The following is a 25,770-nucleotide window of genomic DNA, read 5'->3' on the forward strand; positions in this document are numbered from 1 at the left end:
TTCGACGAGGACGTCGACAAGGTGCTTGAAGCAACAGAAAAGGGAGATGTGGATCGAAGGCTGCAGGCAATGACGACCATCATCTCCAGTCTAGCTCAGGAGAGGTTCGGTGTTGAGGAGAAGCGATCAACGCCAACCATCTACTCCATGAACCACAGAGCAGCGAAGATCCGCAAAATCCGACAGGAGTTGAAGTCCCTCAAGAAGCAGCACAAGGAAGCGTAAGGCACGATCTAGCTCTGCCCCTGGACCAAGTGGAATCCCATACAAGGTCTACAAGAATTGCCCCTTGCTGCTCAGGCGACTCTGGAAGATTATTCGAGTCATTTGGAGAAGAGGAAAGGTGGCACAGCAGTGGAGGTTTGCTGAGGGAGTCTGGATCCCCAAGGAGAAAGATTCCAAGAAGATCAACCAGTTCAGAATAATCTTATTGCTGAGCGTGGAAGGAGAAGCGCAGCCGAATACAAGAAGAGGTCAGAGCGGCGGTGGAGGAAGGAAGGACGAGCAGAGCAGCTGGAATGGGGCAACAGGGGGCCTGGACCAGGTGGGAGCAGGCCATGGACCGCAAGGTCACCTGGACGGAGCTCTGGCAAAGTGAGCCACACCGCATTACCTTCCTGAATCGGGCAGTATACAACGTCCTGCCTAGCCCAGCAAACCTCTGTACATGGGGAAAAGCAGACACACCCACTTGCCAACTGTGCCCAGCTCGTGGAACGCTGGAGCACATTCTGACCTCCTGCCCAACAGCGCTCGGCCAGGGTCGTTACACTTGGCGTCACAACCAGGTGCTGAAATCTATTGCAAACACCATAAGCAAAGAAATCAGCAAAGGTGGCCGAGGGAGCAACACTACTTGCTCAATCACATTTGTTAGGGCAGGAGAACAGCCACAAGCAGGGAGGAAGGCCCCAGCAGGGATCCTGGCATCAGCCAAGGACCACAAACTCTCTGTGGATTTGGAGAAGCAGCTGAAATTCCCCCAGCACATCATCAGCACAACTATGAGGCCAGATATTATTCTAGTCTCAGAGAGCACCAAGAATATAATCATCATGGAGGTGACCGTGCCATGGGAGGACCGCTTGGGAGAAGCCCATGAAAGAAAGCTGACCAAATATGAACATCTGGTCACAGACTGCCGGGCACAGGGCTGGAAGGCGAGATGCATGCCTATCGAGGTTGGCTGCATGTCTATTGAGGTTGGCTGCAGAGGATTTGTGGGGCGCTCCCTACACAAAGCCTTTACTGCGCTGGGCATTGCAGGAACAACAAGGAGCAGGGCCATCAAGAACACCACCGACGCAGCCGGGAAAGCCTCGAGATGGCTCTGGATTCGTAGAGGAGCACCATGGGGGCAAGCGAGTGCTACCTGAACACAAGTCGCGGTCTGATCAGCTGTGGCTGGGTCGCCTGGGCGAGGGTGTCTGATGTTGAAAGACCCGAAACACCCGAGGACCCCAGGTCACATCACTGATGATGTGTTCAGGTGCGTCTGAAGATGTGTTTAAAGAACATAAGTATAATAAATAATAAATAAAAATCAAAGGCAGATCAGAACATTTAATGAACAAAACCGGGTTCTGTATGGCAGACAGTAGTCGAAAGCCGGCCGATAAATGACGGTAACCACGGAAACATCCACAAAACCAGAGGAGCAAAGAAACGAATGAGACTAAATAGCGGACAAATCAAATGAAAAACTAAAACAGTGCGAGCGAGGCTACATTAGTCACATTAAATTACCGGAAGTTGTAGGTTGTGTTGTGTTTAATAGCTGAGGCTAAATTAAACGCAATACTCACGTATCTGCTCGATGATGAATGAGAACACAATGAGCCCAAGGTGGTTGGAATTTAAAAGGCTGATTTTCCCGCTTCAGGGCAGTGACGAGTATATTATGTAGTCCAGTGGTTGTCCAGACCCTAGGCACAACCTTCAGCAATGGCCCTGAACGGTGGTTTAATGTCAACATTGTGACAACGCTGTAACAACCTTCACTACACGACGTAGTTAAAGCAACCTTTTGGCCATGTTGTTAAAACGTTGTTAGAAGGTCGGGTACGTTGTGCCAACGTTCTGTGTTTGCTTGGTACACAGACATCCTACGACGACGACAACAATAGCTTTAAAGGTGCTGTATGGAGTTTTCAGCGGCATCTAGCGGTGATGTTTCCGATTGCAACCAATACGTTTACAAGCGAGTGCTCGTGCGCGTGCTTTCTTTTGTTTTTTATTATTATGTGGAGTTTGTGTTGGAGTCTGTGTTGTGCTAGTCGTTTCCTAGTATTAGCAGACTCCATGTCATAAAGTTGCAGTGTCGTCGCTGTTGAGTGCAAACAAAGTCAGTAGACGAGGCGAGAGGCGAGACGCTCGGGAGCGCGCATGTCACGTCACTGGATTTCGCGGCAAACCCGACCCGGAGACTTCACATAGAAATAGGAATACTTGCTTTCAGAGGTAATAGCAAAACCCGCCAAGTGGATAATTTTATTGTGAGACTACAACCCCTTCACACACAGGTAATAAAAAATTGATTCATTTTAGTAGAAAAACTCCATACAGCACCTTTAACGTTAGCCGCATTTGTTGTTGAATTGGCTGACAGATAACGTTACGTTACATCGACTGAAATGACTATTTGCAAAAATCATAAAACACACTTAACGTTACTTCTTCTGGAGGTGACGCTGGATCGCGAACAGTAGGCAACGATCCACACTTGAGGATTAACTTTGAAGCAAGACCTGCTTTGAATTGAGCTCGTTCACAAAGCAGTCGGTCAGAAAATGATTCGCGCAAACATAAACGTATCTAGTTTAAACTTTAAGGGGCACCTTTCCTTCATAAATAAAATCCATCCACTGCGTTTTCAGTGGCTCTGATGTCGGGAGTACGTGAAGACTACTATGTCCATTCTTACATCCTACAACAGAACACCTACATTTGTTAGGAGACATTACCGGCTGTCGTTGGAACAATGGCGGATTGTGTACAGATCATCGAGAGCGGGGTCTAGGCAAAAACCACAGTGTCAATCAAACCACGTCGGTGGGGCTTGTGCAATTCTACGTCACATTGCATAGAATCTTAGAACAGCTCATTCTAACAGTGCTTATGATTTATTGAGATGGTTGTGCACTGCACACACACTGCCAACACACATTTATGTTCAAACACCATGTAAAAGTGAATTTTGCATAATAGGTGCCGTTTTATAGCAAAAAATAAATAAATAATAATAATTATATATATATATATATCATCTTCGACCAGTTGAACAATACAAAGATAGACATGAAACTGTTCTTTTAATCCTTTCAAAAAAATTACATAAAATTACATAAATTATTCTTGAACTTAGAAGGTTAAATTAAAAACATAAATTTTTAACATTAGATGTTACATTTTTATGTTTAATCCACTATTGTTTTATTTCAAATGTTCTAGTCTAGTGCTTCATCAGAAGTATGAAATGTGAAAGTAGCCTACATCGTTGTCGTGCAAACATTAACACAGGTAAAACAGAAACCTCATGTGGCTATTGTTGTTATATCTTGCAACAAAATAATATAAAATAAACACATAAACAAGTTTAGTTTTCCTATATTCACAAAATGACTGAAGTAATAATTGAGAACAAAATCACTGAGATAATGACTCTTATTGAGGAAAATGAATCAGTGCTCACAAGTATTACTTCTGATGCTAAATTAATTCTGTCCTGCATGTGACAAGAACTGGGAATCACTTGTTACTAATCCACCCTGTTCTCTGATAACACATATACTGTACTTTTATGATGCCTGTAAAAAGAGGCGTCCTGAAAATGATGTTTCGAATCAGGTTCAGCCCATCAACGTGAGCCACTAAAGCTTGATGAGTCAAGGTCAAGCCTCTCTTAAATTAAGCTAAAGTATTTTGTCCAGGCTAAATTTACCATTAAAGAAAGATCACCTTTTTTTCTTCACACACTTCATTATTGCAATCCATATTGTAATGGATAATTCAGATATCAGATACACAAGAATTGTTGTATACTTTGATTAGCACAATAAAAAACACCATTATGTTATATAATGTTTAACAGATCTGAATGTACATTCTGATCTGTAAAGTGCTATCATGTTAGGTAATGACGTTAAAGTGTTACTGAATCATCTGTATACGGGATGCAGCCTTCAGATGAAAAGTAGTTTTGTGTAATTTATGAACAAAACCTGAAAATATCTTTTCTTTTTGTGTGTGTAAATCTGTGTTATTAAAGACACTTGAATTAATAAAGGGATTTAGTTGGGGGCTTTGTTAGCTCTTACCAGATGTCAAAATTTGAAGTGTTATTTTGCAACTGAAACTTTTGTGTCTGTTTGCAAAAAGCTGATGCGTCATTTTGATTGCAGTCAGTCATACAAGGAAGTCACACAGGTGTGGGAAGATATTTAACAAATGTATATATACTTGTATTCATGCCTGTACATGCACAGTGAGTGATTTGATTCAAATGTAGATTGAGTACAACAATGTTTAACTTTGTTAATTTGTAAATGGATTAGTAAAAACAAAAATACAATTAACTATTTTTACAGCATTTATAAATCTAGGTTATTCATTTATAGATATACTGTTGTTAATTGCTAATCCATGTTTGTTCATAATACATGAGCTAGTGTTCATTGTACCAATTGAAATGTTAGAAATTTAATTGAATACAATGTTCAAAGGTTATGAGTCAGAAAAGATTTTGAAAAGGAATTAACTTATGAGAATGCATTAAATTGATTAAAAGTGACAGTAAGAACATTTCTAATGTTACAAAAGATTTTAATTTCAAATGAATGCTGTTCTTTGGAACTTCATCTCTTTTAAAATCTCGTTAGATCTTGTATACCAGTTTCCACCAAAAATTAAGCAGTTTTTAAATAGTTAATATCATTAATAATAATAAATGTTTCTTGACCATCACATCCGCATATAAGAATGACTTCTGGGGGATCATGTGACACTTAAGTCTGGAGTAGTGATGCTGAAAATTCATGCCATCACAGGAATAAGTTACATTTTAGAATATATTGAAATAGAAACGGTTATGTTAAATTGTAAGTTCACAATATTACTGTTTTACTGTATATTCCATCAAATAAATGCAGCCTTTGTGAGCATTAGAAACTTCTTTCAAAAACATAAAAAAATCTTGCAGACCTTAAACTTTTGAACAGTGTATGTAATGTAAGAACTAACATTTATCAAGATAATAAATGCTTGGAAAAGTATTGTTTATTATCTATTGCATTAAAAAATGGCAACGTTTAACCTTTGAATTCATCCCTAAATTATTTGGGGCATTTGGCCATGCAGACAGACAAATGTGCTTGTTGCCACTCTATAATGATACATTTGATCCTTGCACTGTATTTATTTATTTTTATGTACATCTTGTACTATTATATGCCACGGTTAAGTTTAGTTTAATTTGTGTTTTAGTTTGGTTTCCCTGTTTCCTGATTTTATTCCTTGTTGATTTATTCGGGTTCTGATTAATAGCACTTGTGTATCATTTAGCTCCCTTGTTTGCATATATACTCTGTTTTGTTCAGTTCGTGGTCCGTCAGTGTTATACTGTAGTTACGTGGTTGTTATTGTTTCCTTCTGTTATCTTCTCTTTGGATTAGTAAAAACAAAAATACAATTAACTATTTTTACAGCATTTATAAATCTAGGTTATTCATTTATAGATATACTGTTGTTAATTGCTAATCCATGTTTGTTCATAATACAAAAAGATACATAATACAATTAAAGACTGTTTTTGTTATACTCCTTTTGTCGTGCACTTCACTGCAACAACCCACCTTGACACTGTAGAGAGAGCTTTTTATTTTTATTGCCTAAAACATTAATAAGTGGCTTGATCCCAGGAAACTACAGCGATAAGTTTAAACCTTTGTCCCATATCCATGGTTATGGTTGATTATAGTCCTCTGAGTCATGACTGTACCAAAACCTTTTCACTGTTGCTATTGATCAGCACGATTTAATCGTCATCTTTACACTCAATCACTTCATGTTCTGAGTCATATACACAAAACCTACAGATCCCTCTCATTCATCATTTACTTTTATCTGTCTTCCCATGCAGATCCTCCTATTCTTTGAATTTTACAATTACGTCTCTGTTCTTCCTAAAATTTGAAAAATGAATGTGTATAATGTCATAGATGACATGCTGTGCAATGCTATACCTCCCACATAGAGAATTTTTCTTTGTTACTCGTGTGCGATTTTCCCATCTATGTTGCAGCAATAATCTCATCAAACACATTATTGCAACATTTTGTTTTTCACTTATATTTTATTTAATATTCCTTTTTATTTTATTATTTTATACATAATTATATACATAAAAATTGATGGCCGAAAGTGATGTCCATCAGAAAAAATTGACATCTTCACTCTATATTCAAATATTATTTAACATTTGTAAAAAAATTGTAAGCATATTTTGTGTTTGGAGTCAATTGTTTTATTTGTGAAAACACAATGAAACTTGCCAAAAGTGTGGACATAATTTTTGTCAAGACTGTCATACAAAGACATTAACACAAGCAAAAATGAGAAAACCAATGAAATGTTAATAACTAATTATGTTGTATTCAATGTATGTTTTGTGTTGTAAGCTTTTTGTTTTTCTATGCATTTGTTGCATTTTTGCATAGTAAAATAAAACCTGTAACTAGGTTTGCTTCTTCTTTTTTTTGGTGTCAACATTTTTTGTCAGATAAATACCATAACCAAGTTTGTGTTCTGTCCTTCCCTCATATTTAAAATTTTTACAAATATATAAGATATTTTCCTGGTTTGGGCTTGGTTTTCTCTAATATAGACATATATATGTTATAAACTTTAGATACTAAATACCAGAATGTTTAGATGGCATATACAAAGATTTCTAAATTATCTTTTTTAAATTCATAGGAATTTTGGCGAACTCATCTTTACAGCATTGCGTTTGTTCATTTATTCCTATGCACAGCTCTCCTGTCACACAATGTCAACTACATTAACGGCAAATCAAATGTTAATCTTTTTCTATTTATTCAGTATCACTGTGGAATGATGGATTTTGCAATTGGAAACAGCCTTATAATCCCAGATTCATCAACAGTTACGTTTGCTGCTGCTTTGAGTTCATTGCTGGTGTTTGGTCCTTCTGTCATAGTGTTTAGACACACCTGAATACTTTAGGTCAGCGTATCATCTGCATACAATTCGGCATTTATATAGCACTTTATTACTTTCTATAGGCACATTACCTGGGGCAATGAAGATGTACTCTATTTTATCCCATGTTTGAAACCCAGGATTGGTTTCCAGATTTTGGAAACAAAATAATGACAGGATGTGTCAATTTTATCTGAAACTAGAAATGAAGAATATAGAATGTGTCTGTATTTAAGAATAACAATGAAGACATTTCAAACTAACAATATGCTAAAAAAAAACATTAAAATATGATTGAATTGCTTTTTCATACTGATAGTGAACATAGTTGTATCTAGAATTACACAGGGGAAAAAACTGTAGAATAGAACAGAATATAATAGAATAGAATAGAACAGAACAGAATATGATTTATTGCTATAGGCCTACATGGCATACTTGTAGCTTGTGGAAAGACTATATTACAGAACAAGCCACAATAGTAAATCATAAACAGTATAGTATACAAAACCGTATACAAAATGTGATACAGTATACTTGAGGAGGTCATGGGAGGTAAAGAATGATAAATTGGTGTTTTTAATTTGACAGGGTGTTATGTAAACGTAGATTATACAGCGCGGTGACTAATGAGGTCACTTTTAGGAGTGTTTGTTGAAAAACTTGACAGCTGTAGGAAAGAAGCTGTCCTTTAATCTGGATGTTTCGGTTGATCTCAGTAATCTTTTCATCCCATGTGATGGTGTGATGGATGCACAGATTCCACAAGACTGGGAGATCTCTGTGATTTTTTTGTACACTAGTGCACTAGATGATGCTTTATACAATGGCTTTAAAAAAAACAAAAAACTAAGTGATGCTGACTGACTTCCAATTTTCTCAGTTGTATGAGGAAGAACAGTCTTTGATGTGCTTTTCTGTCGGTGTTGAATTGCTGTTTTAAAATGCGGCTGATGTTGTTTTTTATAAATTTAAATGAGTGTCTTAATTGTGTACACTTAGCAGTTTAGTACTTAAACTGTGCCTTAATTTCAAAAACCATGTCTAATTTTTAGATTCTATGGGTAGCCATGTGTAAAAGGTTGTAAATGTTATATTGGCATTGCATGTGGTTATGACATGTGGTTGCCAGCAACAAAACTAAACAATGTACTTGTGAAATGTGGGAAGAGTGCATTGATCTTTGTACAAAGAAGTCCACTTGGCTAAGCCACATTGTATGATACTGGGTGCGGTTTAGCCTTTTGTAGCCTTTTGACTATCTTGAACACTTAAGTCATGGATCTTATGTGGCATATTGCTGCTGACCACTGTTATTAGTCTCATCCTGGTCAAATTCTGACTCACTCTATCATTTATTATTTGATTCTGTGCTGTATCATCAGTTTTGTTCTTGATTGATCAATTGTATAGAGAATGAGATTTGGTGTGTAATTGCTATCTAGGGCTTTTCTCTGTTCCCAACATTATGGGCACTGATATGTCTATAGTCATGGTGTTACCTTTCTGAGAAAATCTTTACAGCAAGCATAATAGTTATCTTATGTAAAAAGCATGAGATTGTTTCTTTCATATGAAACACTTACCATCATGGAAAGGAACAAAATTAAAAAGCAAATTGATTATAGTAAACTGGACGTAGCCTCAAATGTGACTTAATTTCTTATGTGTAGATTATGACATTATTTCTGTGGAATACCTCCACCTACTGGACGTTGGCTGAAACATCCATAACTTTTTAATGTTCCACACTACAGTACGAATTCTGTGTAGAAAACCCATAGAGGAAAAACATATAGGCTAATCTATACTTGCAATAATTATACATAGCAGCCTTTACTTCTTGCAATAGCAAAAACACTTTCCGCAAGCACACTTGCCAAACTTTCTTTCACAAAAACTGTAACAATGTATTGTAACGAACACTCATTCTTAAATAGCCATTATTTCATGCATTAACTAATGTAATGGCACCATCTTGTATGTTACCGACTAAATAGCTATAAGAAATGTGTACATTCAGATCTCAACACGTTCCTGCACAATTCCTGTCATTTAGTAAAAGCTGCTTAAGACAACTAACTGTCTGTGGTCTAAAGTTGCATGGTCATAAAATACACATTAAAGCTTAATTGAATTAAATAAGGATAGCCTATAGCCTAATAAGGGTAAATCCACTCTTCTCAAGACGAAATTAAGATGCTAAGTTGGTTTTACTAGTCGACGCAGTAAAAAGGTGGATAAAAGCCAAAAATCTCCTAAGTTTCGACCTCATCACCATTAAGACAGATCTCTTTCGGGTCAGTCAGTTTCTCTCTATGGCTCTTCTTGGGTCAGTGTGTGAAGCCCTGGCCTGGACTCACCAAGTTTCCATGACGTGCGCTCGTAATTTTTAGACGTGCCTGTCAGAGAAATTTTAATCGTTTTTAGAAACTGTTTAATTAATTCAGTTGTTTATTACAAAGAGTAGTTTATTATATTGAAACGAGCATGCTTATTGATTGATTAATTTCACCCAAAAAAATTGAATGGGGGGAATCTGGCAACCAAAACTATCATGTGATGTCTGTTTGATAAAACGGGAAAGTAGGCCAGACCAGTAGCCTGTAACTGTTTACTGGAGGTCCGATGAAGCCGCGTTTGTCCCCTGGCCCTAGGCGTCTATTCACGGTACGATTTATTGCGTAAATTAATTAACTCCAAATGCAAACGATTCATTGTTTTATGATCGATGTGAAAATAGTTAATCGACAAAAAAAATAAAAAAGACGTTAACATTGGCTTGCAATTTGGTTAGTAAACAGAAGCTAGGGTGTGTTACGTTTTAAGTTGCGCGGGGCCTTTGCAATTTTAATTAATATATTAAATTATACTATACTAAAGTATCATTTTTTTACGGTTAATTTTCAACAAGAAAGGATGAAGTTATGGAGTTAAGTTCCGGCGCTGCGATGGCCGAGTGGTTAAGGCGTTGGACTTGAAATCCAATGGGGTCTCCCCGCGCAGGTTCGAACCCTGCTCGCAGCGGAAAATTTATTGTTTTGTCACATGTCAGAAAAGATGTGTGAAGTTAGTATGTTGGTATTTTAAAAGGAAAACGCCGAATCCAACAATAAACAACACATGATAGTAACTCTATCAATGTACAGGTGTGAATTGGTGGAATACTGAAAATATTGCAGGCGGGGCAAGTTACAAACTTATCAAGTACACTGCAATTTATATTTAAACTTTTGAACAATTACTGATAAATGAAAGTGACCTCAGAATGCCTTTAGATAGAACTCTTTGCTGTTTATGATCATGCATGTAGGCTACATGTGGAAACAAGTGTTCACTTTGTCCACGTAACTTATTTTCTCCCTAAATTTAATTAAACATATGACGTAGCTACATTTAAAATACAGACACACATACAGCTATATTTAATTAATATCCAAGTTTTTAAGGTTTTAAGTAAATTTGTAATGAACATATGACATCAAAACACTAAGGGTTAATTTGATTGACGGGATAGCTGGACAGATTCCAAGTCCAACACGTATTCGATATAATTAGACGAGCATTTCACATTCGCTTAGACTCCCAGTACTGATCACCCGAGGACACCTGTAGATTACCAGAAAGCAGATCATCTAAATTATTGTGAACTGGACAAGACTGGTTTCACCAAGGCATCTGCGTCTATTTTGTCTAGGTGTCAACTTCCTAGTTCATACCCGCATTTTGCATAACGATGGCCGGCTTTGGGAAGCTGCGCGTCGCTGTTATCGGGGCCGGTGGTGCGGGACTCTGCGCGGCCCGACATCTCCTCTCTCGCCCGGACACTTTCGCGCCACCTGTGGTTTACGAGATCACCAAGAACATTGGAGGAACGTGGGTCTATGAGGATAGAGTGGGGTGTTACGATAATGGCTTACCGATTCACAGCAGCATGTACAGGGACCTCAGGTGAATTTATCAGTGCCATTGCTTATTCTTTTATAGTGCAATGTAACTGAAATAAAATATATGTATTGCAGTGTATGGATTGACAACCCATAGTAATTTCAAATCAGTCAATCAGTATTGTAATGATACTATGTCATGATAATGATATTTATTTATTGAAATGTAATGTAAATCCACCATTTTTATTTTATTATGTGATTTATGTCTTTCCTTTTAAGCTCTTCTTGAAGTATCACTAGCCTGTGATATATTTTAAGTGTATAAAGCTGTATTGTAGTTTTATAATGTGTTGCCATGTATTCTCCTCACATAATAGAACAAATATTCCCAAAGAGGTGATGTCGTTCCCTGACTTTCCTTTCGCAAAGCATCTCCCCTCTTTTGTCCATCACACAGAGGTACGGAAGTACCTTGAGCAGTACTGTGATCATTTTCGCCTATGGGACCACATACAGGTGAAAAAATACATTTAGCCCATTACATTTTAAAATACTCACAGAGTCACACCTCTTTTGTTCATGTTCAACATGTTCGGTCAATTCTTGCTCATTGCGTAGTTTGACTGATAATCATCAATTTCACTGTTTATGACCAGTCAGTCCTGTCAGAAATCACATACCTTATCTTTACTGTACATTTATGATCAGTCTATAGAATTGTGGAAAACTACTAGAGATTAAACAGCTATCTTTACAAAGGACTGAATGTTGGTAATTCATTAATTAGCTTGATAACCATCAGTCTTGTTCTAAAAAAAAAAAAAAAAAAGTACTGATAGGTGTATTCCTCTTTTCCATCAAGTTTGGCACCTCAGTGGCCTCAGTGACCCCAGTAGCTGTGAAGGGTGGGTGGAATGGGTTGGCTTGGAATGTCACCTCCAATGATGGCCTAGATCACAGCAAATCCACTACAGAGCGATTTGATGCTGTTATGGTGTGTAATGGGTAAGTGCACTGCCAAATGAGTGATCCATGGCTGCAAACCCTGCCTATGTGCAACATAGTTCAAATGTGTGCCTAGATCAATAAGGCCATTGGGTACAGAGGATTAAACAGTAACTAATGATGCAATGAAACTTTATTGCACTTTTACTTATATACTGTGCCAATTTTCCCGTGTAAGATGTGGTTATGTAATCCGGTGAGAAAATGATTACAAATTGAGTCTTACAAATTCAATTATGTGTGTCTATTTCAGACATTTCTATGACTCCTACATCCCTGCAATACCTGGACTGGAAAAATTCAAAGGTTCTCCATTCCTTACACTACAACTACATAATACGTTTTTACTTTTGCAAAGTGAATCAAAAGAATCTGATGTCTTGCAAACCAAGTGTGTCTTCCAAACCAAGTGTGTGCTTTGCAACAAAACACCTTTGAAAATGTGCTTGGACTTGCAAATGCCTAAAGCGCCCTTAGCTGTTGCAACATTTATCAGTTTATCAGCATGGGGGTCTACTGAGAAATGCTTTAGATAGAACCGTAGCTTTGGTTAGAGACTAGACCCAGTTTTGGTTAGTCATTATATTACTTAACATTTATCAGTGCATTAATTGCATTCGAAATTGGAGGTTAAACCATTTATTGTATCATATTATATAACAGAAATGCTATGTATGTCAATTTATTAATAAAAAATGCTGTAGCCTATATAATGCATGCTTGCTTTAGGGTTGCAGTTTTAGTAATTGTTGTAATTGCTTAAAAACTTTACAATACAAATATTGTGCCTTGCACACCCAAATCATTCATATATGTGTAAGATGACAGTACAATATAAACTCGAAAATGTATAAATCCCACTACTCAAAATTGCATAATAACTCAAATGTTTTTTTAATATGGCAACGCGTGCAAGTTGGGAGCGGGAATTAACCATTTAGTTTAGTTTATGCAACTTTTATAAAAAAAAAAATCTAAATGTTTCTTTTTTAGGGACGCTGATGCACAGTCATGATTACCGTAGTGCTGAACCTTTGGCGGGAAAGTCAGTGGTGGTGCTCGGAGCGGGTCTCTCTGGACTTGATATTGCCATGGAGCTCTCCAGTGTTAATGCTAAGGTCCTTCACAGTGTTACATTGTTTAGTTATTTGTAAAGATGCATATTTGACTTAAGTCTGGAAAATACTACATGAATTTTGCACAGATTTTGTCTCAGTTTCAGATTCAGTCTCGACAAGTCAGCATTATTTGCTGAAAATCAGAGCCACTCAGCAAATTTTTTGGAATTTACAGATTTCACAGGAAAATTGTAGTGTATGATGGGCACAGATTTTGATTCCATCCAGTCGGAGGATATCAAAATTTTTTGATAATTTGATCTGGTTTTAGAACACGTTTTCATTTGTCATGTGCCTCCTAAAAACTAGTTTGTTGCGTTCGGAACACAACTTGTTTTTGAGCTTTTATAGATGATTGTGTGTTTAATGCAAACATCCAAAGTATTTTATCTGGAATTTTTACCTTTATTTACGCATTATTTACCTCCAGGTGATTCTGAGTCATGGACAGCGGCCTTTGACCTGCCCCCTTCCTTCAGGAGTCCAGCAGGCTCCTCCAGTAACCTCTGTACTGGATGATGGGACTCTAGAGTTCAAGGATGGGGAGAGGGCCAAGCCAGAGGTGTTCCTGTTTTGTACAGGCTACAACTTCACCTTCCCATTCCTGGACGAGAAAGTGGGTGTAAAAGTGCAGGAGCACCTCGTGTTGCCTCTCTATAAGTTCCTCATACCTCCGGCCTACCCATCACTCTTTATAGTGGGCATCTGCAGAGCTATATGCCCCTTCCCACATTTCCATATTCAGGTGAGTTGCGAAAGATACTTTTTGTTTGAGGGAATATGTGTGACTGAGGTATTTCTGTAAGTCATTTAAGGCAAGTTCACACTACAGGATTTTAAAACGTCGGGTGTGTGCGGTTCACACTACATGACTTGCTCTCTGTGAAATCAGGAGTGTTCAAGTTGTTGAGCTGTTCACACCACACGACACAACGTGATTAATCTGCAACAGGAGGTAACTCACTACACGGGTTGACAACAACTCTGTCATCCAATGATTATATCTTGTCTACAAACCACGTTTTGTCAAGAAAAATCACGCAATAAAACGAACCGGAAATGACGCAATACAGCACGCGCGCCACTACCCGGCGAAGAAGAACACAAGTACACAACACGCGAGTCTTTGTTTGAATATGGACGTCAGACAGAAATTAGTGCTGCAAACTGTTTGCGCGATGATTTGCAATGAAAAAAAACCCCCGCATATTTTCCCGGTGACCTCAACCCATGCCTTGCTCTGATTGGCTGTAGCTCATGACATCACATGTGGTTGAGTCGTGCGACAGCTCCTGATATCTAGCATGCTAGATATTTTTCAGGGCTCGGCGAGGCGTCTGCGAGCGTCTTTGATGCGTTGTTGGCTCTTTCATACTAACAGATTGGCGAGCGTTCATCAGCCGCTAATCCCCCGCGGTTTGCACGCGATAACAACCCGACCTGTCGGCGAGCTCAACAATTTGCAAATCGGGCATAAATCGGGCTTAAAACCCTGTAGTGTGAACTAGGCATTAGCCAGAAACAATGAGGTTATTAAAGCAATTATGATTGTAATGATTCAAATATATAGACATTTTGGCAGTGGTGCATGTTGATTAAGAGTTGGCGCCATCTCCACAGGTGTTGGGTCATCTGAAATCTTTGTAAATGCTGTTCGTAACGTTTCAATCAATACATAGTCATATGCTTTTGGTCTGATATAACTGGAGTACAAGGTTATGAGATGCATAATGAGAATTTTTGGCTAAAGAGATGCGTCTTTAATCTAGATTTTAAACTGGGAGGGTGAGTCTGAGTCCCGAACATCATCAGGAAGGCTATTCCAGAGTTTAGGAGCCAAATGCGTTTTTTTTTACCTTAAAGGGTTTACTTAAAAATTTAGGCTACCCATAATTTACTCACCCTCAAGCCATTCTATATTACTTTTTTCTTTCAGCCAAACACAATCGGAGTTATATTAAAAAATATACCCGGGCTCTTATGAACTTATGAAGGGATGAAGTAACTGTAGATGCAAATCTTCCAGATGCAAATTAAATTTTAAGAGATTCTGTTTACAGGTTTTTGGTCCAATAAATGATACCCGTCTTATCTGAATTTAATTACTGATCATAATAGAACAAAATTACTGATCATCCAATATATTATATAATTTACACACTCTGTCAACTTGGATAGTTTAGAGATTCCATTGGGTCGTGATGAAATATAACTTGAGCATCATCAGCATAACAGTAGATGCTAATACCAAGGGACAGCATGTATACTGAAAATAACAGAGGGCCTAAAACAGATCCTTCCGGCACTCAATAATTTACTGACATTAACTTGGATCATTTCCTTTCAAAAAAAAAAAAAAAAAAAGTTAACCATCAGATACTATAAACAGGTACTATAAACCACCTTAATGGCTGCCCCTGAATACCAGTGTAATTTTGTAATTTATCTAAGAGTAGGTTGTGATCTATAGTGTCGAACGAAACACTAAGTAAAACAGTAGTCTTGAGATGCAGCCTTGGTCAGAAGCTAGAAGGAAGTCATTTGTAATTTTAACAAGTGCAGTGTCTGTGCTATGATGCATGCGGCCTGAATCCTGACTGATTTTTTTTATAGTCCATGAGCCAGGAGGGTTGATCGGTATCATCTGGGGCGACAAATGCTATCATTGTTTTTTGGCAAGGTATACACCCCTAGTATTAGAAAAATCACGCTAGCAGTGCAGGGGTGGTAGCGAAATCACTTTTTTCAGCTCATTAAGTTACTAACCCCCCTAAAATAAATTCTGTTTTTGAAATCTGGTGTATATCTGGTTTAGGCTCATGCTAGGGATATTGTCAATATTCTATAATATGGTGCTTGGTATTGTTGGAAAGGGGACCTTTTAGGCTTTCATTTAAGCCCAGGACTGAATCTGTCTGACAAACATAGAGGTCACATGACTTCTTTAAACCAGAAATAACACAAATTTTTTCACAATTTCCGCCTAAACTGTATGTTTTCTTTTATCCCTGTGGCATGAAAGAACACCACAGTGTTGCCAGATTGGGCGGTTTCCCGCCCAATTGGGCGGTTTTGCATTTGATTGTGCGGGTAAAAATTGGTTTGGGCGGGTGGACAAAATTTGGGCGGGTTTAGGATCAGCTTGGCGGTTTTCCAAAAAATTATAGGCTAATTATTTAACACAACCCAAGTGTGCATGTACTTCATCCAATCAGTCATTGTAATGTCACTAAACACACCCACTGCATACTCGGCTGTGTTGGTGAGGTTTACAGTTGACCGGCGGCTTGACGCCAACGTCACGAGTCACAACTCACAACTCACGAGCCAATCGAATGATAGCAGCAGCTGCGTCAGGACTCAGTCACTCATTCATCAGCACTCGGCGGGAAATACATAACGTTACAAATTAAAAAGATGTCGAAGTGAGCAAAATATAAAAAAACGTACCGAAAGGAGTGGGAGAGTGATTCGGACCTAAAGCCATGGATAACGCAGTCTAAATCGGATGATAGCAAAGCTCACTGCAAATTCTGCAACACCGACATAAGGGCTCACTTTAAGGATTTAAAGGACCACGCCGAGACCAAGAAGCACAAGATGCGGTGCCTGCCCACAATTAAGGCTTTCACAGTGAGTAAAGCTAGTTTAAGTAACTCGGCGTCCATTTGTGATGACCAGAAACATACGTTGCTTGCCACACATCAGTTAATGCCGTGGACGACTTATCGGACATACTGAAGGATGAGATCGGAGCATTCCAGATGCACAGAACCAAATGTACGGCTGTCATCAAGTCAGTTCTTGCGCCATACTTTAGAGAACAACTTCGACAGGACATTGGTGACTCGCCTTACTCTCTTTACTTGGACGAAACAACCGACATTACCGTAAACAAGTTACTTTGCATATGTGTAAAATATCGTTCTAAGACACTCAATCGGTTTGTGAGCACTTACCTGGGACTTATCGAACTTTTGGACGCTGATGCTAATGGGATTGTGGATGCGATCATTTGCTTTCTGCAAGCTAACGCGCTGGATGTAGCAAACATGGTTGGCATAGCAACAGATGGAGCAAGCGTAATGGTGGGGAGACATCATTCCGTGTATACGCTGCTCAAACAGAAACAGCCTAACTTACAACTAATCAAATGTGTATGCCATTCCCTGGACATTGTAGCTCACAAGGCAATGCAGCAGCTCCCTAGCAATATTGACTACATGATCAGGGAGACTTACAACTGGTTAGCACATTCATCTAAGCGTCAGAATGACTACCGAACTCTTTATGAGACGGTTAACAGTGGAGGATGTCCTTTGAAAATGCTTTCTCCAAGTTCCACCCGCTGGTTAGTGACAGCAGATTGCATTGACAGAATCCTTGATCAAGAAGATGCACTTACTTTACATTTCAGTGTAGCAGCAAGCTCTGAACACTGCTATGCAGCGCGGCTTCTGAGTGAAATGTACAAAGACAAGACCAACAGCCTTTATCTGCATTTTCTCCGTCCTTTACTGCTGGAAATCAAAGCTGTCAACAAGTGTTTTCAGTTAGAGACCGCTGATAGCCTTGTAGTTTTCCGGGACCTCAACCGGCTGTACAAGTCAACACTGAGACGTATAATCAAGCCGAGCGTTTTCCGTATGAATAACAAACAACAACTCATGGACTTAGACCTAAAATCGTCCAGTATATACCTCTCACCTAAAGATGCTGACCTGGGGACCACATTCAGTCAGAAGTTGGAGGCGAGCACTCTTTCACCTGAGAAAAGGCAGGTGGTCTTAACACGCTGTGTAGACCTCTTAAAAGAACTCCTGGTCCAGTATCAAATGCGTTTGCCTGCATCCTTGGAGTTGTTGTGGAAGCTGGAACTCCTGTGTCCCGCTTCTGTTGTGTCAAACAAATCATCCTTCCGAGATCTGCCTAAGGAATTCTTTTCAGGCTCACCAGATTTACTTGAGACTCAGTGGAGAAATGTTGCCTCAGCAGGGTTCTCACCTAATTTAACCATTGATGCGTTTTGGTTAGAGGTAGATTCTTTTCAAGATGCTGGAGGAAACCACTGCTTTCATGATTTAGCACTAGGTGCAATTAAAATCCTCACTCTCCCCATATCCAACACTCCGGTTGAAAGAGCATTTTCGCAAGTCACGCTGCTCAAAGATGACACTCGAAATAGAATGGGATTGCCGCTCCTTTCTGGTTTAATGGATGTGCGCTCAGGGCTGGCACGGAATGGATGGACATCGGCTACATTCCGTCCTCCCCAACAGTTGTTGGGGAAGTTTGACGCATCCATGTACTAGACAGCTCAGCCAGACTGTAAATAGTTCTAAAACGTTGCATTCAGATCAGCTGTGTTCTTCAGCATCCTGTCAAGTTACGACAGCCTGTTCTGCATTTAAAGGTTAGATATCTCGCTTCCTATTTCACACACACCCGTTAATCAGGAGTAAAATGTATTAGTACTACTAATAAAAATATATAATATAATTTAAATACATATATAATTTATTAAATATAACAAAATAAACATTGGGTATTTAAATTATCGCAAAACATTTTAAATATACACTGTGAAAGTGCATTGTGTGTGTGGTCGCATTTTAGTCATATTTGCTAATTCTCCTTAATTATTGCCCTGTTTTGATCCGTTTACCTGGGAAATTTATATATTTATTATTTTATTTTGTTTTAAGGAGATTTAAATGGTGCTTATCAACCTTGAATGGCATGGCAATACAATTATATCACATTATTTTGGCAGTAAAATTTTGGACGGTTTTTTTCTTGGAGTGGGCGGGTTTTGGTGAGCCTTTGGGCTGGAAATCACCGTCCCAATCTGGCAACTCTGACCACGGACACAAAACTCAACAACTTCAATATTCAAGGCACTCTGATGACTAAGGGCCCTTTCACACCTACCTTGTTTGGTCCACATTTTCGGACTTTTCAGTTTGATCCGAACCAAAATTACAGGTGTGTGAAACTTCCCCCGGACCACGGTCCGGACCAAACAGACGAAATTTGGTCCGAAGAAAAGAGATAGTCTCGGTCCGGATCGAACTGAACAAAGGTTTGGATCGTTATAGTGTGAAAGCATTTTCTGTAAGGTTCGGACTTTCAGACCATTTACGGGAAATTCCGGTGGTTCCCGCGTAGCCGAAGAAGACAAAGATGAAGCCGTGGTAGCACATGGGGAGAGGAGGAGACAATGTTTTTATTTGAAATATGGTCTGACGACATACAGTAAGAAGAAGTCAACTGGAAAAACGCTTGCTGTCTTCTCCTCCTTTCCTGCCGGCGACGATCAAATGTTTGTGCAACGAGGACGTTCTTTTGGTGAATTTGAACTAGCCTCGCGTATAGTTGGTGCTGCGGGTAGTAATACCATAATAATAACAATATAGTTTTTTCAACGATATGCGTCTGTTCCTTCATTATTGATAAAGTTACCCGCCGATTTGACAACACGCTGACGTCAGATGCACGTCCATTTACAAACCAATCAATGTCGAGATGCAGCCCACATAGATGATGACGACAGCACGCAAGCATGTCATGTAAAGTTCTTTAGTCCGCTCGCATAATTGCAGTGTGAAACCAAACCAAAACTTACCGAATGTATAAAATGTATCAAAACATGAACTTTGGTTCAGACCTTGGTGTGGACTTTCAGGTGTGAAAACGCCCTCAGAAAATGTATAATATACCCATACTATTTATTTATGAGAGCCTTAAATTAGACTTGTGCAGCCAGCCTTCAAAATAGAATAGAGCCAATAGAATGGGCAAATAGGATGGAGACCTATTAGTTGTAAAAGTCAATAAAGAAACAGGTTGTAAAGTGAATATATTTAATCAAAGACTGGTTTGTAAGTTCGATGTCCATTATTTCATTATCTAATCATCATAATTTTCCATGTCGTCCTCATCTTCATCTGAACTTTCTACACAGGTCAGATTGCTCTGCTGATATGGTAGATCTCAGACCTTCTGACAGACTCAGAGCCCCGTTTGGGTCTCTGAATGAGACAAAGTTTAGGGAAGCAGTTGTTATGCATGTTGTTTGTTTGTGTTTATTTTTTTTTATTATTATTTTTGTATGTCTGGGACTAGTACGGATGGAAATTAGCATTGTGCTAAATCCGGCGTATTTACGTCAATTTCGATTGTACGTTCATTAATATGCACTGTCCCATCTAAAAAAAAAAAAAAAAAAAAAAGTATGCTGCTCTACGTCGGAGGTGGAAACCTGAAACTACGGCAGAAATACACCGAGCTCAAACACAGCTTTGAAAAATTCATAGCAGCTTTCTTTGGCCAAGGCCCGCCCATAAGACAGTTTGACCGACATGTCAAAACCAATTACAGTTAGTTTCGTTCAGCGTCACGTTTCGGGGCGTGGAAATGTCCCCACAACAACAGACCGGCGTGCAACAAGTCTCCACTAAGTGCCTCAAACAAAACTCCTGGACATCTCTTAAAGAGTCTATGCCGTGAACCTCGCATACTTTTGAGAATCCTACGTTTAGCTGATCTTGATAAATGCTCTTTGTCACTTATGTAAACACAACAGTTTTTCTTCCGCAATCACACGTCTGCTCTTTGTTTCCCGACGGACCGGAAATAAACGCGACACTCGTCTAATTTAAGGCTCTCATAAATAAATAGTATGGGTATATTATACATTTTCTGGGTCATCAGAGTGCATTGAGTATTGAGTTTTGTGTCCGTTGTGTTCTTTCATGCCACAGGGATAAAAGAAAGCATACAGTTTAGGCAGAAATTGTGAAAAAATGTGTGTTATTTCTGGTTTAAAGAAGTCATGTGACCTCTGTGTTTGTCAGACAGTTTGCCCAGTCCTGGGCTTAAATGAAAGCCTAAAAGGTCCCTTTTCCAACGATACCAAGCACCATATTATAGAATATTGACAATATCCCTAGCATGAGCCCAAAAACAGAATTTATCTTAGGGGGTTAGTAACTTCATGAGCTGAAAAAAGTGATTACGCAACCACCCCTGCACTGCTATCGTGATTTTTCTAATACTAGGGGTGTATACCTTGCCAAAAATCACTATGAGACTTTGTCCCCCCAGATGATACCGATGGACCAAATTTGGGGCCCTGGCTCATGGACTATTAGAGTTTTTGGTTTTTTTGCAAGAAAGATTACAATCGAGCAGACAACTTTTTCTAGTATTTTCTAGTAAGATTTGAAATGGGTCTGTAATTTGTCAATTCATTTGGATCCAGTTGTGGTTTCTTAATGAGTGGTTAGGGTAATAGCTCTACCTGGTTTAAAACACGGAGCCATATGGCAAATTTCAGCAGTATGCAGTACGCACCTTATAAGATCATGATCAGTGACATTATCACTTTGCGGTAGAATATCTATATCAGTAAGTGATGTTTTGCTTGACCCCAAGGGTTATCTACATTACTTAACATGAACTAACAATGAAAAATACTTCTAAAACATATATTAGTCTCAGGTTATGTTCATTTCAACATTTACCATTGGTACTATTGGTTAGCCTGGGTTTCCCCATACTGCCTTTGCGCTGCGCGATTTTATTCACGCTGAAAGGCAGTCTGGATACCATGGACCAGATTTTCGCCTCATCTAGGGAACCAATCACAGAACGGGGAGGGAGCAGCAAGACGATGACGACACAACTAAGCAGTTTGTTTATATCCATATATACCTTCGACCCTCATGTTTATCTTGCACAAACGGCAATAGTCGCTGAACGTCATTGTTTACACAAAAATATATTACCCATCGTCTTCTTCCTTGTCTAATTTATTTCGCTCTACATACGTCATCTGGTATAATAGAAATGATTGGCTATGAGCTACGTACAGGCGCATTTGATAGACATTCTTAGCACCCAATAAACGGTGCCGGGCATTCGTAAACCACGCCTCGAATACGAGAAAATGCACATGTGGTTCCCAGACCCAAGTCTCAACGAGGATTGGGTCTGGCGTTAGCCAGGCTAACTATTGGTAACTAATGAGACCTTATTGTAAAGTGTTACCAAGTTATCATTCAATTCTTATTTCAAAATACATCCTCTTTCTTGTTTCCTCTCTTTTTCCCGCAGTCTCAGTTTGTCCTGTCAGTGTTGGACGGTTCTTTCCTCCTGCCTTCGCGTGAGGATATGGAGAATGATATTGAGTTGGACATTGCTGCCCGTCGTGCCCGTGGGATTGCCACCCGCCATATCCTTAAACTGGATTCTGAGCAGTGGGCCTATAACGACGAGCTCGCCCGCCTGGGGGGATTCCAACCCCTCCCATGCTATTGGAGCAACCTGTACGAATCCAACAAGGTGTTCCGTGCCCGAGACATGCTCAATTACAAGAACTACAACTACACTGTCCTCGAAAACATGGACTGGAAGGTGCACGATTTGCATGGCCAGCAGCTGCAGAAGCCGCTGGCTGTTAAAAAACAAATGTAAGCTGTGATCGAAAAATATACCATCATTCAGGTGCTAATAGGCATATGCCAGTGTAGCAAGTAAAATTAGGATATTAACAAATTGTTCAATATTTTGACTGTTTATCAATTATTTTATTAAAAAAATCTAACCATACTTTTATTTTTATGAGCCAAAATATCTTCAGTTTCTAATCTTGTCTGTAATAAGCTGCTTTTAAAATAATAAACCATAAATGAACTTAAACAATATGCACTTATTGCATGTTGAAATAATTAATGTTGTCATCATCTAAAGCATGTAATCAAGACCAGAGATCCCCAACACCAAGGAATGCTTATAGATGCACCCCAAAAAATTAAATAAAATCACTATTATGTCATTCCAAACATGTATGCCTTTCTTTTGTGGTAACATAAAAGGAGATATTTTGAGAAATATCTGTTTTGTTTTTTTGTCCACACAATGGAAGTCATCTTAACTCTTTGGTTACCAACATTATTCAAAATATTTTTTTTCAAAATAAAACTTCCTTTGTGTTCCACAGGAAAAATACCTATTTGTAATGACATACAAATAGGTAAATGATGACAGAATTTTAATTTTTGGGTGAACTATCCTTTTAAGCAGGTTCCAGGAGATACTTGGAAAGATTTGATGCATGTTGTTTGGACTGTGATTAGTGAAATTGGGATATATAAACAAATTGTACTTAATGCTAAGCAACAGGTGTTATGTTCCTCCAGTCATTTTGTGTCTTGAAAAAAAAATTATTGTTAAGGTTTGTATTGTGTGTGTCCTTTATGGAACATTGATGTCCTTTGTCAGTCACATTTTGTTTAAGTGATGAACTACTTGTGGTTATTTTCATAGATGTAACAGACGTTTTATACTTTTGCTACAATTGTGTGACCTGTGCTACAAAACTTTCAAACTCTGTAGCACTATGTGCAAAATAAGTTAACATACAGCCCAGCAAGGAAATCTAGTTAAAAAGAGCACATTTCAGATTTGATGTTGTTTGGGGGGCTTAATGATGTTCTAAGACATAAAAGGTAGGGAAACACTGATCAAGACTTTAGTTGTAATTATCTCCTCTTATTAGAATAAATGCTTTTCATTACAGGTTAAAGTCTGTTTTTCTATAAATTTTCTATAAAATTACCACACTGAGACACGAAAAGGCACCGCTGGGATTCGAACCCAGGATCTCCTGTTTACTAGACAGGCGCTTTAACCAACTAAGCCACGGCGCCCTGTGCCGACGCGATGAAATTTTCATTTCAAGAATGCCGCAGTTGACAGTTAGTCGTCAATAAATAACAGCACTACCCATGGCCTCATTTAACTAATTTCTACACTCAAAACATTTGGATTTTGGAATCCCGCAAATAATGCAGAACTGTCCGAGTATTTCCGTGATTACGTTGACAGATAAAGCTAACAGCATATACACTTTAAGGGATTTACGAGCTTTAAATATATTTAGCTAAATAAGTATGTCAGTTCTAATGCAATACATTATCCAGACGTTCGATCATGGAAGCCTAGTGAAAAACAACTGCACTACTCCGGTTGTTTACTCACGATGCTAATGCTAATAGTGCAATTGCAATTCGGCGAAAAATGCTCCAGCCACGCGATGGCAGTACAACCTACATGACCATTGTGGTTTTAAACAGCAACTATAACATTTTGTGAATCTATATCCATACTGTCTTGACGCACTGGAAATTTTAAACAGCTGTTGAAATCACGATTAACCAACGTGCCGCGCGCGTATACACAATTACACATCATATCTGGAACAATGCAGACACACAATCCAAGCAAAATTCTGAGTCACTGACTGTGGTTCTTTCCATGTAAGTAACTTTCACTGATGTCGCCATCCCAAAAATAGAATCTACATTGGAGATAAAGAAAGACCACGGATTATTCATTCAGTCGCTTAACGTTACAACCACTTGGGATTTTTTAAAGTCGTTGTCTCATTCTAACAGCTTGTTTATTCACCGGCGTTTGTTGTTTTTGAAATCTTGATTTATCACAAAAAAAGTGTCAGGATTCACCCCAAACAGATCAAGTCCACATCACAGGGTTCAATATTCAACCGTTTTTGGTTAGACATGCCCCATGATTAAATGTAATTTTCAGTTGGTGTCAGTACACATCAATAATCAAAATGTTCTTGTGCATGGTTAATAAGAAATAAACATACTGTTCCGTCATGCAAGCTGTCCTGTGAATCCTGTCAAGTAGCCTACTTTAAAAACAATGTCTTTAGTCTAAAGTTAGACCAGACATTTAGAGAATTATTGATGATTTAGGACCCCAAGCATCTGCTTAAATTACTTTTAATAGGTAGCCTCTTTAGCTCCTGATTACAATTCCTACAAAATTATGTTATGATAAATGCTGTTTGAACTACGTTATATTGACCATTAATGTCTGTATTAGTTAGTTAGCTTAAGCACTAGCATAGCATACAGAAAAATCAACACTTGACCCATTAATACTTACACTTAATATTTTTACAAAATAATATAAAATAAAACTTGCTACGTGTACTTTGCTAGACTAACTGGCACTAGTCACAGCACTTGTTGACCCATTGTTGGTTTGATTGCTTCTATTGCTTTCCTCATTTCCTCAAGTCGCTTTGGATACAAGTATCTGCTAAATTATTAAATGTAAATGTAAGAGCTAATACCAGCCAGCTTTTTTTTGTTGTTGTTTTTTTCCCAGCAGGTGTTTAATAATGACAAAAGCTATTTTAGGGTAACTTATAGGTTGTCTTGTTATTAATTCTTTAAAAACAGTTTAGTCAATGCTTTTTAAAAAATGTTCCCATGTAGGCCTACTGTCGTTTTAAAATGGGAATTTTAAAACAATTCTCAGATTTATTTTCTCTTTTTGAATGATAATTCCTTCAGGCTTAATCCTCATATGTGTAGACTGCTTCCAGATGTTTTTGCTCTTCTGTTCGGTACTATTCCACTCTACTGGGGTTTTTTTCTTCTCTCCCTTAAAGCCATGGTTTTCCAAGTGATGTAATATCCTATGTACCACAATCTCCCTGA

General features: G+C 38.5%; 1 protein-coding gene across 2 annotated transcripts; it reads left to right on the forward strand.

Moving 5' to 3' along the window:
- Positions 1-2,443: 2,443 nt before the first annotated feature.
- Positions 2,444-24,917, forward strand: LOC306994182 (uncharacterized protein). Of its 2 annotated transcripts, none has more exons than XM_079604608.1 (8): positions 2,444-2,460; positions 10,916-11,169; positions 11,486-11,624; positions 11,971-12,113; positions 12,367-12,419; positions 13,107-13,231; positions 13,662-13,976; positions 22,349-23,816. In XM_079604608.1, exons 2-8 carry the CDS (start codon positions 10,955-10,957, stop codon positions 22,706-22,708), a joined length of 1,350 nt encoding a protein of 449 aa, XP_079460734.1. In that variant the 5' UTR covers positions 2,444-2,460; positions 10,916-10,954; the 3' UTR covers positions 22,709-23,816. The 2 variants fall into 2 exon arrangements, with proteins under 2 accessions (XP_079460734.1, XP_079460733.1); XM_079604607.1 differs by lacking the exon at positions 2,444-2,460 and adding an exon at positions 9,776-9,888 and having other exon boundaries at positions 22,349-24,917.
- Positions 24,918-25,770: the final 853 nt, after the last annotated feature.

Source organism: Phoxinus phoxinus (genome assembly GCF_949152265.1).
Source record: "Phoxinus phoxinus genome assembly, chromosome: 2".
Classification (NCBI taxonomy): domain Eukaryota; kingdom Metazoa; phylum Chordata; class Actinopteri; order Cypriniformes; family Leuciscidae; genus Phoxinus; species Phoxinus phoxinus.

What these genes read in the sequence shown, in the direction of transcription:
- LOC306994182 (XM_079604608.1), top strand. Translation starts at nt 10,955, where the DNA reads ATGGCCGGCTTTGGGAAGCTGCGCGTCGCTGTTATCGGGGCCGGTGGT. An exon ending in AGCATGTACAGGGACCTCAG is followed by an intron (nt 11,170 to 11,485) that starts GTGAATTTATCA and finishes CTCACATAATAG; the next exon opens with AACAAATATTCCCAAAGAGG. An exon ending in TGGACTGGAAAAATTCAAAG is followed by an intron (nt 12,420 to 13,106) that starts GTTCTCCATTCC and finishes TTTCTTTTTTAG; the next exon opens with GGACGCTGATGCACAGTCAT.